This window comes from Dermochelys coriacea, chromosome 4 (assembly GCF_009764565.3).
Source record: "Dermochelys coriacea isolate rDerCor1 chromosome 4, rDerCor1.pri.v4, whole genome shotgun sequence".
NCBI lineage: Eukaryota > Metazoa > Chordata > Testudines > Dermochelyidae > Dermochelys > Dermochelys coriacea.
In genome coordinates this window covers 119,931,283-119,946,613 of record NC_050071.1, presented here as the reverse complement: position 1 = coordinate 119,946,613, position 15,331 = coordinate 119,931,283, and the positions used below count along the sequence as shown (strand labels likewise).

The 15,331-nt window shown below is 38.3% G+C and overlaps 1 protein-coding gene across 6 annotated transcripts in view; it reads left to right on the top strand.

Annotated features, from left to right (window-relative positions):
* Positions 1 to 15,331, top strand: part of JAKMIP1 (janus kinase and microtubule interacting protein 1) — a 381,847-nt gene that overhangs the window by 276,815 nt on the left and 89,701 nt on the right. For all 6 annotated transcript variants that reach the window (XM_043512461.1, XM_043512463.1, XM_043512464.1 and 3 more), the window contains exons 5-8: positions 1,787 to 2,491; positions 9,833 to 9,962; positions 11,057 to 11,196; positions 12,434 to 14,992. In XM_043512461.1, the coding sequence (XP_043368396.1) occupies positions 1,787 to 2,491; positions 9,833 to 9,962; positions 11,057 to 11,196; positions 12,434 to 14,992 (3,534 nt within the window). The remainder of the gene's footprint in view (positions 1 to 1,786; positions 2,492 to 9,832; positions 9,963 to 11,056; positions 11,197 to 12,433; positions 14,993 to 15,331) is intronic.

The following is a 15,331-nucleotide window of genomic DNA, read 5'->3' as shown; positions in this document are numbered from 1 at the left end:
ACTATCAATTGGTCTTCTCTTCTTTCTACCCTTGTGCAATCACTGGGATCATGACAACAGCAACCCCTTTCGTTTTCTTTTTTCCTCCAGACCAAAAATTTTTAAATTCACCTTTCAAGATTTTACTTTTGCCTCCACACCACATAGTTTCCTGCAGACACAGTATATGGATTTTCTTTCTAGCGATCGTCTCAACCACATATCCTGACCCACCCATAACTAAATCTACATTCCAGGTCCTGGCCAATTTGTCACCATTACTTGGAAGATGGAAAATCAGTTACCCAAGACTGTTTTAAACAATCCACTCCACCCGAATTGAGAGCCATTTCCTATTCTGAGGGCAAAAGCTGCTCTATCCTAATTGCTCCTTTGATTAGTTAGCCATTGGCATTTTTATAGGGTTCATTGCTTATACTGGTGAACACTTGGTCTCCAAAGCTGTATTTGCCACTCAATGAGTGCTCCCACTCTCTCCCAAGTGGTGGTTACGGTTGGGATTTTCCCTTCATTGGAGCTGAGACCATAGTAGCATTATTCAAACTCCTCCGGTACTTTTAGGGTGTAGTGTCTCAGTATAACAGATATTAAATTTAGTAATTTCTCAATCAACCAGTTTAAAACTAAAATATATTTTTCAGAATTTGTCTAAACAGTTTCTATTCTCCCATCAGAAGGTAATTTCATTTAAACCTAATAGTCTGATCCTGCCGGACATTGCGTGACTTTCATGCTTAGTGTTAATCTCCTTACTTTTGTTTCATCAGCAAGCCCCCTAAAAATCAATAGATTGGAGTGAAAAACACTGAGCTGAAACAGTACTTAACGGGATACTGCAAATGCCTCATTCAGACCGTCTCTGTGCTTCAGTATCTGTTGAAAAATTCCCAAGTTTGCATTATGTGATGGCCTTCAGTTGGTTCAGGACTAGTTAATAAAATAAGAAATGTTTGTTTTTCTTTCATCTGACACATTTGGACTTTATATCATGACCCACGCATTCATGTAAAGTATAACATGGTTCATCTGAAAATGAAAATTATCCATATTCATTTACATGTGGAACACTCTCTGTGATCTGACTAACAAGGCCCCCTTTGCTTTCCTTCTTCGCACTGCTTCCCCATTTCCAGAGGCCTTGTAATAGTTGAGCTAATTAATGATGGCTAAATTAGAGAGCAAATGGGTTAACTGACTCTTATGAATATACCAATTCTGATTTATATATTTCATTGTACCTCTTCCGTCCACACTTCATATGTCACTTGTTATGTTAGATTGTAAGCTTTTGGGGACTGAAACTGTTTTTTTCATATGTGTTTGAAGAGCACCTAGTACAATGGACTAAGAACCTAATTGTGACCTTTGGACACTACTACAGTATAAAATATTAAACAATAATATGTTGTATAGTTAGGAACTGATTATGTGCATTTTAATCCATAAAAGGGTTTTGATTTGATGAGTATCCTACATTATGCAAAATGAACTAAAATATTAAATATCAAAGCAAACATGGTTTTTAACTGAGATATTTTGGTGGTGGTTGAAACAACAAGCTAATGGGCCAAATTCTGCTCTGACCTCCACATCATATAGTCCTATTGATTTTCTAAAAAGTTTTTATTCAGATTATTCCTGGGCTTTGGCCAAAAGATGGTTCAGAAGAGATGGGAAAAATTATTGCTTCATTAAGAAAAGGAAAAAACTATTGTGAAAAGAGATCCTGAATCATAGATTTGCCTATTGTTGTTTTCATTCCTATACTAATCCCTGAAATTTGCAGGTTCAAAAACAAGAAAAGGCAGAAAGAAAACAAAAAGAAAAGCTATGGCGACTTCAGGACCAATTGAAGACAAAAGAGGATGAAGTAAAGAGTCAGTCAGTATATTTCGAGCACTACAAACAAAAGCAGAAGCAGAAGACAGCAGTGTTGAGAGAACGGGAGTTGTCCCTTCAGGGTCAGGTGTCCAGGCTGGAAAAGGAAGTCCTAGATCTCAATGCCACTACAGCTTTTCTGTTCTCTGAGCTAGGAGAGGGCACTGTACAATATCTCCGATGCAAACTGGAAGCAGTATTCAATGGAATTCAGGGGTCTTTGCACTTAGATGTGAATATAACTAAAATAAAACCTCTCATTGAAGATGTGGATCATTACATGAAAAGCCACATACAGATACTGCAGCAAAATCTGAAAAGGTTACAGGAAAAAGAAGAAGGTAATAATAGAGAACAAGCAGACCTACTAACTAAACTTCAGCACTCCCAGGACAATGAAGATTTCCTGGAAAGGAAATTAGAGGAATCTTGCTGTCGTGTTTATGAGCTGAAATTGTCTGAAATCAACCTTCAGGAACGAGTGGAGGAACTTATGGAAGAAAACATCACTTTAAAGGACAAACTGGGAGCAAAGTTACCAAAAGAAGCAGAAAAGGAGCTATTGCCTGCAGGAATGGAAAATGGAGAAAATAAAGCTGTCAGTGGTAACTGGGTAAGTGAATGTAATTCAGAATGTGATTAACTTTTACTTTTATACTCATTAGGGAGGGATGTGAAATAGAGCCCCACATGTTTAAGAATAACCTCATTGCATGTGTCTCCTTGACAGTTCTGGGGTGGTGGGATGACTGGTTACCATTTCTACTTGAGTGGGAAGCATCACTCTTCTGCTCACTGCTGCAACATTGGGCCCTAAAGTGATATTTTACATCATTTGTTGACTTCTGGTATTACAAGGGAGAATAAAAGGCAGAGAAACTTGAAAGCCAATATGTTGCTTCCTTGGTATGTTATTAGAGGGGCAGAGAGGCACTCAGACATGAACAATGAAGTGTGCCATGGAGGGACTGCTTATTTAAAGTAGGTAGAGAGAGGAGGTCTGTATGGCTGACTGGGAGAATGCATGTGTCACAGTTCAGGGCAACTGCACCTGTACTCCCCCTCTATGGTACATCATGGGCACCACTCTCAGGCTTCCCAGGCTGTCACATCTCATAGGTGGAGATCCATGTCTCTCTCTCCCTTCTGAATGGAATATCTCCAGGCTGAACAGTTCCCTACCCTCACTGTGTTATTCCAGCAAAAAGACAGGTTATCTAAGCAAGCTTCTTTTGCCTTCTCTTCAGAGACTAATACCAGAATAATTGCCCACAGTTATAAGTTTCCATCCACAACTTCCTGTGCAAGCCTATTTTATTCTTAAGGTAAAAGCACTACAGAGAAACCCTACTGAAAATAATAAAATAACTTACACACAGGCTAATAAACTTACCAGATGTCCCCCCAACCCAAGTATGGAAGGAACAATCCTTCAAAACCCAACCCAAGGGTTTTCTTTGTAGTTTCAAGTTCATCTCAGCTTCAGATCAGAACAGCACACTCATGACATATTTAGTCCGCCCTTCCTACAATTTAGGGGTCTCCGATTTGGAGTTTCCAGGATCAGGTAATTAACAGATAATTGGTTTCTCTCTCCTGAAGGTAGCTTCAAAAGGATGCATTTTGAAGTGTGTCATTAGTCCTCCCCTTACCCCCAGTTATTTCCTAGGAAATCCACTATACACGCATTGTCCCCAATAGTCCTTTGAGGTTCCTCGTATCTCCCAGAGATTGCATTAATTCTGTCTTCCAGCTGAGGAAGTTCCATGCAAGTCCATGAGAGTACATAAACATTTGCATTTTTAATACAACAAGCTTAATTTAATAAGGTAGGATATTGTCAGTCTGTCACAGCATGTCTGAAAATTGAGTCAGGAAAAAATATCCGTATAAAGCTGTTAAGATATGAGCTTTGGTTCTCTGTTAGTGTTGGTCACAGAAGTTAAAGCTGCCTAAGAAACAGGAAGCCCATCTCTTTCGCCAGCTTTTTAAAATATGCTGCAGGGTATATAAAAGGAGAACTTGATGGACTGTTTTGTTGCCTTATCTCTGGGCTAACGATAAAGGTGCCTCCATGGCTTTATTAGTGAGAAATAATAATACTCAATTTTCTTTGTCCTTTGAAGTTCCACCTTCCACCTTCGTGTGTGCCTGGGAAGAGGTTAACTTGCCCTTACACATATTGCAGGATAATGAGATTTATCTTGTCCTATGGTTACTCTATTCAGCTGATAAAATTCACAAGAAAATTCCTACTTCTCAGTATTCAGTAGAACAGTGACTTGTTTGAGGCAATTGAATTTGTTGATCCTCTCCCTAATTCTCTGCCAAAGCTTTGTTTTACTTCTCAAAGGCTTCAGTGAGCCCAGTATTCATTTAGGACCAGATCTTGCCATCCCTATTGAGGCAGAAACTCCCACAGAAGTCCAGTATTTTCCACATATTGAAGCCAGTAGGAGTTTTGCCTTAGTAAGGAGTTGGAGGACAGTAGTTTACCTTTGCATAACTATGGTGCTGTTAGGCTAATAAGAACAGCTAGGAACATAACTAAAGAAGAGAGTGAAGTCTATTTATTGTGGAAATGTGCCTCACATTGGCAAGGGGCAATGTGGGCTTGTTTCTTTGTGTCAGTGCAAGTTATCGCTGGCCAAGAAGTCTTGCGGAGACAGTGATATCCAATTACTAGAGGCTGACATGGCATATTGTGCAAAATCTCATCTCACACTGAGTATCTAAAGAAGCAACGTGCTCCAACGTTGTACTATATTTGGGTGTGATGGTGTTTGAACTTATAACACAGGAATTTAATTATCTTGCAGGTTAGCCCTGGACACCAATTATCTCTTGGACAGCCTTCAGATACTCCGGAGATGTGTTTATATTATAAGAATCTTGATAGAAAGACAGAATAGTACGTTATACTAAGAAAACTGCTTTAGAGCATTTGGCAAATGTTTATAGGAAGTTGGTGGATCATGTTTAACTGCCTCTTATAACACATTTCTGAAGTATGGACTGAAATCCCATCTTGCTCTATCAAAAATGAGCAAATGAAAATCTTTAAGCCATAAGCATACATTTGAATTTCTTTATTGTCTGGATCAGTGAAGTAGAAGAATGATGTTTATAGACAGGCACGGTCAAAGAAGACAACCACATTACACTGATAAAGACAACATTCATCAATACACCAAACAATATTTGAGCAGGTCAAAGTAAGCTGACGACATGGCATAGCAGAAGGAAGTGACAGTCAGCAAGTCAGCCTTCTCCTGAGCATGTACTTAAAGAGAAGGAAAATGGAGCCTCTTGTTAGCGGAGAACCTGGTCATATCTCTGCACCCTATCACAGTCAGCACCGTAACCCATCAGTTAAGGATTTGAAAAGTCCATTTTATATTGCAGTAAATAAATGTGTGTGGGCGGAGGTATAGGAGGCCAAGAAAGTATTTTATCCACATTAAATGCTCGGAGCCCTTATCATTTTCCAGATGTAAAACTTTAAGTGCCAGAAGTTTCCATTGGGCAGGGTTAGGTGGTAGGGTGGGGTGACAGTGAGTGCTGAAGGGTTATTTGACAGTGGGGAACTGGCTGGATCCCATAAATCTTCATTTACAGGCTTATTAACATTTGAAGTTTTTAAAAGATATGGCTTTGTTTTGAAAGTGCACTTTGTTTTACATTGTTAGCTGGGCTTCATTGAAACATATTGATTAATATTTATATTACATACACACCTAAAGGCTCCAACTGATACTGGGACCCTATAGTGCTAGGTGCTGTACATACATTAAGGAGCAATTTTTGGCCTGGGGAATTTACTCTCTAAATGGACAAGGCAGGTAAAAGTACAGATAAAGGAAGTAATTATTATCTCTATTTCACAGAATGGAAACCAAGAGGTTAGGTGACTTACCCAAGGTCACACACACAAATCAAACCCAAATCTTCTGAGTCCCACTCCAGTGCCTTAACCACAAGACCATTTTCCCTTTCATATTAATAACTCCTTTTTGACAGGTTTTTGATGGGGTCTAATATTTAGCCTTGTGTTATAGGAAGATGTCAAGACCCAAGGAACAGAACTATAGGTATCCTTCAGTGTGCAAAGTGTCCCTAACTACATTAATGATTGATTTACATAGCATATTTCTTTCTGTTTGATAGATGGTTGAATCCCTTAAATGTGATGTCAAACAGCAACAACAGCACCACTTGTAATTTTCTGGATTGGTGATTATATTTTTTTCTCTTTTGTAAAACATTAATGAGAATTATTCTAGCATGAAACATTACTTTAGGATAGGTTTCAGAGTAGCAGCTGTGTTAATCTGTATTCGCAAAAAAGAAAAGGAGTACTTGTGGCACCTTAGAGACTAACAAATTTATTAGAGCATAAGCTTTCATGAGCTACAGCTCACTTCATCGGATCCGATGAAGTGAGCTGTAGCTCACGAAAGCTTATGCTCTAATAAATTTGTTAGTCTCTAAGGTGCCACAAGTACTCCTTTTCTTTTTTATTTTAGGATACTAAGGCAAAACTTTAAGCTGTGTATAGTAAAAGGAGGAGGGAGACCTCCAGTGGTATATTGTAGTACTGGTGAAGGGTTTTCCCCCCTGTATTTCAGTAGGGTTCTGATCTTCTCATTGCACTGGTCTTGTAGTACCCAAGAGGGAGTACTTGCAAAGTGTCCTGATTTACATGTTAATCTCATTAGTCTTCCATCATTACTGTAAAATGACAAACAGTTTGAAATATAAAATGGAGGATTTTAAAGTTTAGTAACTTTTCAGCCAGTCCATGTGATGAATCATTATTTAATACTTGTTATTGAAGCAATGAATGGGAACATTTGACTGTTACTCACTCAGAAAGGAAATGTGCCTACATTCATATATCATAGTAAGGCATAAAGCTATCAGTAAACATTGCATTAATAGCATGTCTACAATCCTTGAAAGCTAGGATAGTTGCAAAACTTCTTCATGCAATATTACTGAATTAGGCCCTGGTCCTGCAGTGAGCTCCACATGGGTCTGGGTTCTAATCACGCAAAGCTCATTGAAAGGTCTGGATTCTTATGGAGCACTCTCAGAGATATGAGCGGAGCACTGAGCTCAGCTCTGGCTGTTTTCCCCAGTGTGCACATGATCAACAAATTCGGGACAGGCAACTGACTGAAAACATCAGTTCCTTTGTTAATTAGGTATTCACAAGAAATAAAGATCAGAGCCCAGGGAAATGGATGGAATGGGGGAGAAGGATGTGGGAGGGGACAGCTGAATTGATTTGGTAGGCAATGTAATTCCATAATACATATTTTCATGTAACAATCTATGGTGTCACAGCATTTTCTATTATATCACTCCTGTGTAGCCATCTTACCTTTTGGATTATTTCCTTGTAAAATATGGACAATGTGACACCACCTAGGAGTGTTTAGGCATGAAAAGTCACCCTGAAATTTAGAAAAACAAGGTTTAATTTTATTAAAAGTTGCCTGATGTATTTTTGTGAATTTATCAAATAACTTCAAAATTTCTGCGCTGTCACACACATCTGTGAACACTTCTGTTCTGAAATGAATGTAATTATCAGGCTAGAGGGAGGTTACAAGTGGAGTTCCTAAGGGATCGGTTTTGGGACCAATCTTATTTAATTTTTTTATCACTGACCTTGGCACAAAAAGTGGGAGTGTGCTAATAAAGTTTGCGGATGATACAAAGCTGGGAGGTATTGCCAATTTAGAGAAGGACCGGGATATCATACAGGAGGATCTGAATGACCTTGTAAACTGGAGTAATAGTAATAGGATGCAAAAAGAAAAGGAGTACCCGTGGCACCTTAGAGACTAACAAATTTATTAGAGCATAAGCTTTCGTGAGCTACAGCTCACTTCATCGGATGCATTTGGTGGAAAAAGCAGAGGAGAGATTTATATACACACACACAGAGAATAGGATGAAATTTAATAGTGAGAAGTGTAAGGTCATGCATTTAGGGATTAATAACAAGTTATAAACTGGGGACGCATCAATTAGAAGTAATGGAGGAGGAGAAGGGCCTTGGAGTATTGGTTGATCACAGGTTGACTATGAGCCGCCAATGTGATATGGCTGTGAAAAAAGCTAATGCGGTCTTGGGATGCTTCAGGCGTGGTATTTCCAGTAGAGATAAGGAGGTGTTAGTACCATTATACAAGGTACTGGTGAGACCTCACCTGGAATACTGTGTGCAGTTCTGGTCTCCCGTGTTTAAGAAGGATGAATTCAAACTGGAACAGGTACAGAGAAGGGCTACTAGGATGATCTGAGGAATGTAAAATTTGTCTTATGAAAGGAGACTCAAGGAACTTGGCTTGTTTAGCCTAACCAAAAGAAGGTTGAGGGGAGATATGATTGCTCTCTATAAATATATCAGAGGGATAAATACCGGAGAGGGAGAGGAATTATTTAAGCTCAGTACCAATGTGGACACAAAAACAAATGGATATGATCAGAAAGTCACAATTCCTTCTATGCGCCCCTTCCTCCCAAGGGTTAATTATTTGCTACTGGTTTACCACCTCAGTTATACTAGTATGATTGCTGTCATCTCAGCTGACACCAGGGACCTCCAAGTTAAACTGGCCATTGGGAAGTTTAGACTTGAAATTAGACGAAGGTTTCTAACCATCAGAGGAGTGAAGTTCTGGAATAGCCTTCCAAGGGAAGCAGTGGGGGCAAAAGACCTATCTGGCTTCAAGATTAAACTCGATAAGTTTATGGAGGAGATGGTATGATGGGATAATGTGATTTTGGTAATTAATTGATATTTAAATATTCATGGTAAATAAAACCAATGGCCTGTGATGGGATGTTAGATGGGGTGGGATCTGAGTTACTACAGAGAATTCTTTCCTGGGAATCTGGCTGGTGAGTCTTGCCCATATGCTCAGGGTTCAGCTGATCACCATATTTGGGGTCAGGAAGGAATTTTCCTTCAGGGCAGATTGGAAGAGGCCCTGGGGGGGTTTTCGCCTTCCTCTGTAGTATGGGGCACGGGTCACTTGCTGGAGGATTCTCTGCACCTTGAAGTCTTTAAACCATGATTTGAGGACTTCAATAGCTCAGACATAGGTGACAGGTTTATCGCAGGAATGGGTGGGCCTGCGTTGTGCAGGAGGTCAGACTAGATGATCATGATAGTCCCTTCTGACCTTAATATCTATGAATCTATGAAATATGTGTGATTCAATACCTATCTCTTATCATAGAATCATAGAATATCGGGGTTGGAAGGGACCTCAGGAGGTCATCTAGTCCAACCCCCTGCTCAAAGCAGGACCAATCCCCAACTAAATCATCCCACTCAAGGCTTTGTCAAACCTGAACTTAAAAACCTTGAAGGAAGGAGGTAACGCATTCCAGGGCTTCATCACCCTCCTAGTTAAAAAGTTTTTCCTAATATCCAACCTAAATCTTCCCCACTGCAACATGAGACCATAATGCAAGTCATTTAAATGGATCTCCTTGCTGTTGCACTCTGCCATGAGTAATGCATGATTAAATAGCTTCTTATGTCTAGGAAAGGAAGAATGGTCTTTGTGGTCTTTACAGGATTGCAAGTCTCAGAACCTGGGTTCTACTCCTTCAAACTATTGCTATGAACTTTGGCAAATCCCTTAGCTGTTATGTGCCTTAGTTTCCCCATGCATAAAATCAGGCTAATACCAACCTCCACTTTCTTTGTACATTTATAAAGCATGTTGAAAACATTAGATGGAAGGTGCTATAGAAAAGAAAGTATTTATTGTTACAAAGTCTGATTGGTTGGGAAGCAGAAATTGGGGTTGGGAAAAAAATGTAAGGAACACAATAAAGAAAATTGTGCAGCAGTTTGTGATATATTACTAAAACTTCTAGTTTTATTATACTATTTTTCTTTTCATTTCCCCATTTTTTCTGCATTAAGAATGGTGACCTGTTTTTCCAGGATGAGCAGATAAATCTGAAGAGGGACGCGGTCTTGGATCCAGCCAGAAACAAAGCTAGTCAAACTCCATCTTTTCTACAACATACCAAACGGTCTCATACAACAGCAAGTAGGAATACTGCTTTATTTCATATACACTATAGTTAAGGAAGAGTTTCATTAAGGGATGCATATGTATGTGTCTAAGGGGATGTTTGGGTTGATCAGATGCATATGGTTTGCTGCAATGCTATTGTGAACTCTGATCCCAACATCTCATAAGCTCAAGAGAGTTGGTCTTTGGTAGTTCTTGAATGTGAGACCTCGGGGGAAAGCCTAGGAGCTGCAAGAAGTTGTAGAAGTGATTCATTAGGAGACACATCTCCCTACAAGTCACTACTGAACCAATGTTGCAGTGTAGTATTTGCGTATGCTGTGCGACTGGAGGAGTTGTCTTTCAGATCAGATATAATACCAACGTCCTGATCACTTGGATCTCAGAAGAGCTCAGCATTCTCCTAGCTGTTCCCATTGGAGTCGATAGGAGTTTTTCAGTTGATTTCAATGGAAGCAAATGTAGGCCATTTTTGAAAATCACATCTATAACTTCTCTGTGCCATCTATAAAATGTGGATAGCACTTAACCGCCTTTTGTAAAGTGCTTTGAGGTTTGTGGATGAAAACCCTATATAAGAACTTATTAATATTACAGTAGAACCTTGGTTTTTACAAACATCAATCTTATAAATGATGGTTATACGAACCATTTTTCTAGATGGAAGAAAAATCACATAATGAAAGTTATGTCGATAATAAAGGTGACATCCCTTCTCATTCTGATGCCTTCAGTGCATTGGAAATTACTTTGCACTCATTTGAAGGACAAAAAGAAAGTGTACCATACTGCAACATATGTAACATACCTACTATAATTTTGACATGTCCAATTTTATGAAAGTTTCAATTTTATGAACTCCTCAATTCCTAACTAGTTTGTGAAAAAGGGGTTATATTGTAAATATTATTATTTATTAGTATATTTTATTATTAAATCACAGTGTTCATCTGCCCATTAAAATGCGTGTGATTAATCACATATCATATTGGTTTTGCATGTATAGAGCTTACAATATTTTTCATTCTCATGCTTCATGCCAGATTTTTTGTTACTTGGCGTACTTCATTCAGCAGCCTTACACATGTTTAAATGCTCTATCATAACAGAGATAGCATCAGAGTGTGGATATGGCTGGCTTAATAATGTGGAGGGGTTGCCAAAGGAACTTCTCATACCATTTTTGGAGCACAGCTCCAGTGCCTTGGTGGAAACTGGTGAAGAACACAGGATAGCTGACACTGAACAGGTGAGAAGAAAGTTGTTGCTATTATTTGCTAACTTTGCAAGCACAGCATTATCTGTGAATCACAAGATAAATAAGGAGCAGACAGAGGGAATTTAGGAATTAGTATAAATGTATGTCTTCCAGAACAAGCTGTCAAAATTTTGCTCTAAGTAGAAGACAGATTTACCCAGAAAAATAGTATTTACATGTTGGTATTTTACCCTTACAGACATTATTACTATACATATATCACACAGATTTTCTGTTTGTCTAATAAAATAATGAATTCCAGCTCTTGGATCTTGACTATGGCTCCTGATGACATATTCTGTGTTCAGGGTAAAGTCTTGGCTCTGTTGAAGTCAATGGGAGTTTTACTATTGACTTCAGTGGAGCCAGGATTTCACCTTCAATGGCACGGATAACGCCACATAATGTTCAAGTGCCGAATAGGCAACAGAGAGAGCAACAGTGCATATGGATGGGTGGGTTTTTATCCTAAGTACTTATGTTAAGTGCTCATCTTCCTTGTTGAAATCTATTAGTAGTTAAAGTGTGGTAACCTCTGTTCTTTGTATGTGTTGTGACAAAGCTCTGTCCTTGCCTCTGTGGGTCCCACGTTTCCTGGCGGATTTCGCTAGCCTCAGAGGTTCACTGTGACCCTATATGTAACCTTTCTCTCTCTAGAGACAAGGATCACAGTTTATTGAGCCATTTTCATCATAAGCCAGCGAGGGAGCTTCCTTCCTTGTGCCTGATATGGTGTGTACTGCTCAGTCTCTCCAACAGCACAACTTCCTTCCACAGCTCCTGACATCTGCGTCCACCTGACTAACTGGGAGGCTTTTAACTATGGAGAATAGAAGCTACTGGAAGTCCCGCCCAAGGCAGCCAGAGTGACAGTATGCTGTGGCCCTCTGATTGGCTAAGCACCCTGTTTAAACAAGGAGGGTGTCCCAGGAAGTTGTTTCAGCAACAACACAGACTTCGGGCCTCCTGGGACTCCAGACATCACCTCATAACACATACAAAGAACAGAGGTTACCACACTTTAACTACTAATAGATTTCAACAAGGAAGATGAGCATGAGTATAAGACATTCATAGATTATATGATATTGGCTAACAATATATATATAATAAAATGTTTCAAGACGGTCAAGTCAAAAGGCAAGTATATATGAAATAGCAACATGGCAACTTTTCTTATAGCTTATGTTTTTCAATTTGAGACACTTTCTCTTTTCTTTATTACCAGGTCATACTCGGCACACAAAGATCAGATGGTGCTTCTCTGTTTGGATGTACTCCAAGCCAGCTTAAAAACAGACAGCTAATCTTATCTTGCTCTGAGAGGCTAAGCAATGATGGGAGAAGTAAGGGGACCAAAGAAAAAGAATATTTCTTTCTCTTAAAGGAACAAGCTATAAATCAACCAGCTAATCCTTCTCCTGTCTTCAAGGTTGCCACTTTGATTGAGCCTCAGTTTGTCTTGCTAGAACCTGAAATCCACAGGGTCCTAGCTGTCAGATCAGAATCTGTTTTCCCAGTGAACAAAATGCTGAATTTGAATTACAGCCAGACATATCACAATAACTTTTGTCTTTCTAATGGCATCTTGCATGTTGTGAAAGGAGTTTCTTCTGGTAAAGATTCTGAAGCTCTAAAGGAAAAGGTTGCTAACACTGAGACTGAAATTTTCAAACTCCAGGTTGAAAAACATTATATGGAAAAATGTTTGCAAAATAAAAAAGCTATACAGAAAAGCACAGATGAAAAGAAAAACCCAAATAAAGAAATAGGTGATGAAAAAAATCAAAATGGTCCAGAGAAATCTCAGCGAGAAGAAAAAAGGGACGAGAAAGCACAAATCAGAACAATAACTTGCATTTCTGAAAAAGCCACCAAAGTTTTAATTAAAATTGCACATGATGAAACTGGGGAGCAAAAAGCAGAACCAAAATTTCATGCAGCAAGCATTCCAGGTGACCAAAACATGTCTGTCCTACACAAGGAATTAGAGGTATATCCCCAAGAGAACTCTGAATTTAAGGATGAACATGGAAAACATTTAGCAATCTGTACCTTTGATGAAATGAACAGAAGATGCCTAGAAAAGAACATTTTTGTGACAGAAGAGAAGGGTAAACAACCCAAGAATCTAACTGACCAAATAAAAGTGTGTCGACAAAAAAGTGTTGGACTGAAAGAAAAGAGAGAGCAATGTTTGAAACTGTCTGAACGAGAAATTGAGGATAAGTCATCATGTAAACAAATGAATGATCAGATAAAAGAATATAATAAATGCTCTCAAAAACTGTCTGCACTGAAGGAAGATAAATATATGTATCCACTGAATATATTGTCTCCTGCACAAGAGAGAAATTTATACTTAAATGAAGGGTTAGCACAAGAGGAAGAATATTTTGAACATGTTCATTATCTATCAGCAGCAGAAGAAAACAATGGATATACCCTGAAAATAGATAAGTTAGAGAAGCTCATGGATATATATTCTCAAAGAATATCTGCACTGATGAAAGAGAATGGGAGTTACTCACAGAAACTCCTCATGTTACAGGAAGAGAATGATAGATATTATCAGAAGATGTGTGCACTAGAAGAGGAGATAGATGCATATTCTCAACACATATTAACAGTACATGAAACTGATAATGACTCTTCCCAAAAGTTATTAGCCAAGGAGGAAATATATGGTAAATGTTATAACAGTATTTCAAAAGAAAAGAATTTTAGGTGCCCAGGAGCGATTTGTGTTCTCTTGGGTGAGACTGAAATCCTTTCCAAGAATGTCTCTCACCTGGTTAAAGAGGAAGATAGAAATTCTGAAAAAGAAATACCAGTGATGGAATCAAATACATTTCTCAAGAAAATTGTAGCTCTTGATGAAAAGAAGATTAAATATTTCCAGCTGCTTTCTGGTCTCAAAGAGGAGAGAAATAGCTTTTTCAGAGAAATAGCTAAACTATTACAAGACAAAGAAAAATACATAAAAAAAACTCATGAACTGGAAGAAGAGAGAGAGAGAAATTTACAGATAATATCTCAACTAGAAGGAGATAAAGAAACTTTATTGGGAAGTTTGAGTGAGCTAAAATGTGAACAAGACAAACACATGACAATGATTTCTGAATTGAATGAGTGCAAAACCAAATGCTACCAAACAATTTCTGATCTACAAGAGGAAAAACATATACTGAAAAATGATATGGATGGGGTCCATAGGGAAAGTTCTGAACAGCTTCTAGAATCTCAGAAAGTAATTGAGAACATTCTTCAAGAAAACAATGAATTGAAGGAAATAATGTCTGCTCTTGGAATCAGTTATGAAGACCTGATAAAAGATAAAATTTCAGGAATAGAGGGAAAGTTGCTAAGATTGAAGCAAGAAAATAAGAGTCTACCACATAGAATACAAGCAAAGGAAACAGAGGTGGCTTCTGGTAAAATACATACTAAAGGAAAAGTAATTCAAGTTATAGAACCCTCAAGCTATCTCACTAGGAAAGATAAAGACACCTGTTCAGAAGAGGAAATTGGTAGCATTAAAGGATATTGTCAAGTGGGATGTTCTAAAAACACTGAGACTTCTAAATGCCATTTCAGTAATGCTGGGATAAGTGCATTTTTGGGTGATCAAAACATTGCGATCTCCAGGGTGCTCCAAAAGACTTCTCAGAGACTAGAGCTGGCAAAGTTAACCTTTGAAACGGAAGACAAAATATCAAGCAACAGTTTTTCTGAATGTTGTGTTAAAGTGCTGGAGAATATGGAACTGCAACAAGAGTCTGCAAAGGTAAAATGAACCCAAATGGAGCAGTTTTCAATTTTTATGATAAAAATACATTCTTTTCACAAATGTCAGAATGGCTAGTGTAGAAAGCCACTTTATCTACACTAAACTTGGTTGGACAATTTTAGCTGAAACAAATGATTTTTTAAAAACATTGATTTTTGACCAAATGAAGCATTTCAATGTCAAAATGTCCTGTTTTGACATTGTCAGAACAGAATATTTTGATTTTTTCATTTTTTAAATGACTTTTTCAAACTAAAAAAATTATATAGAAAACAATGATCCTGACCTTTTAAAACTTGAAATTCATAATGAGACATTTCAGTTCTATCACAACTA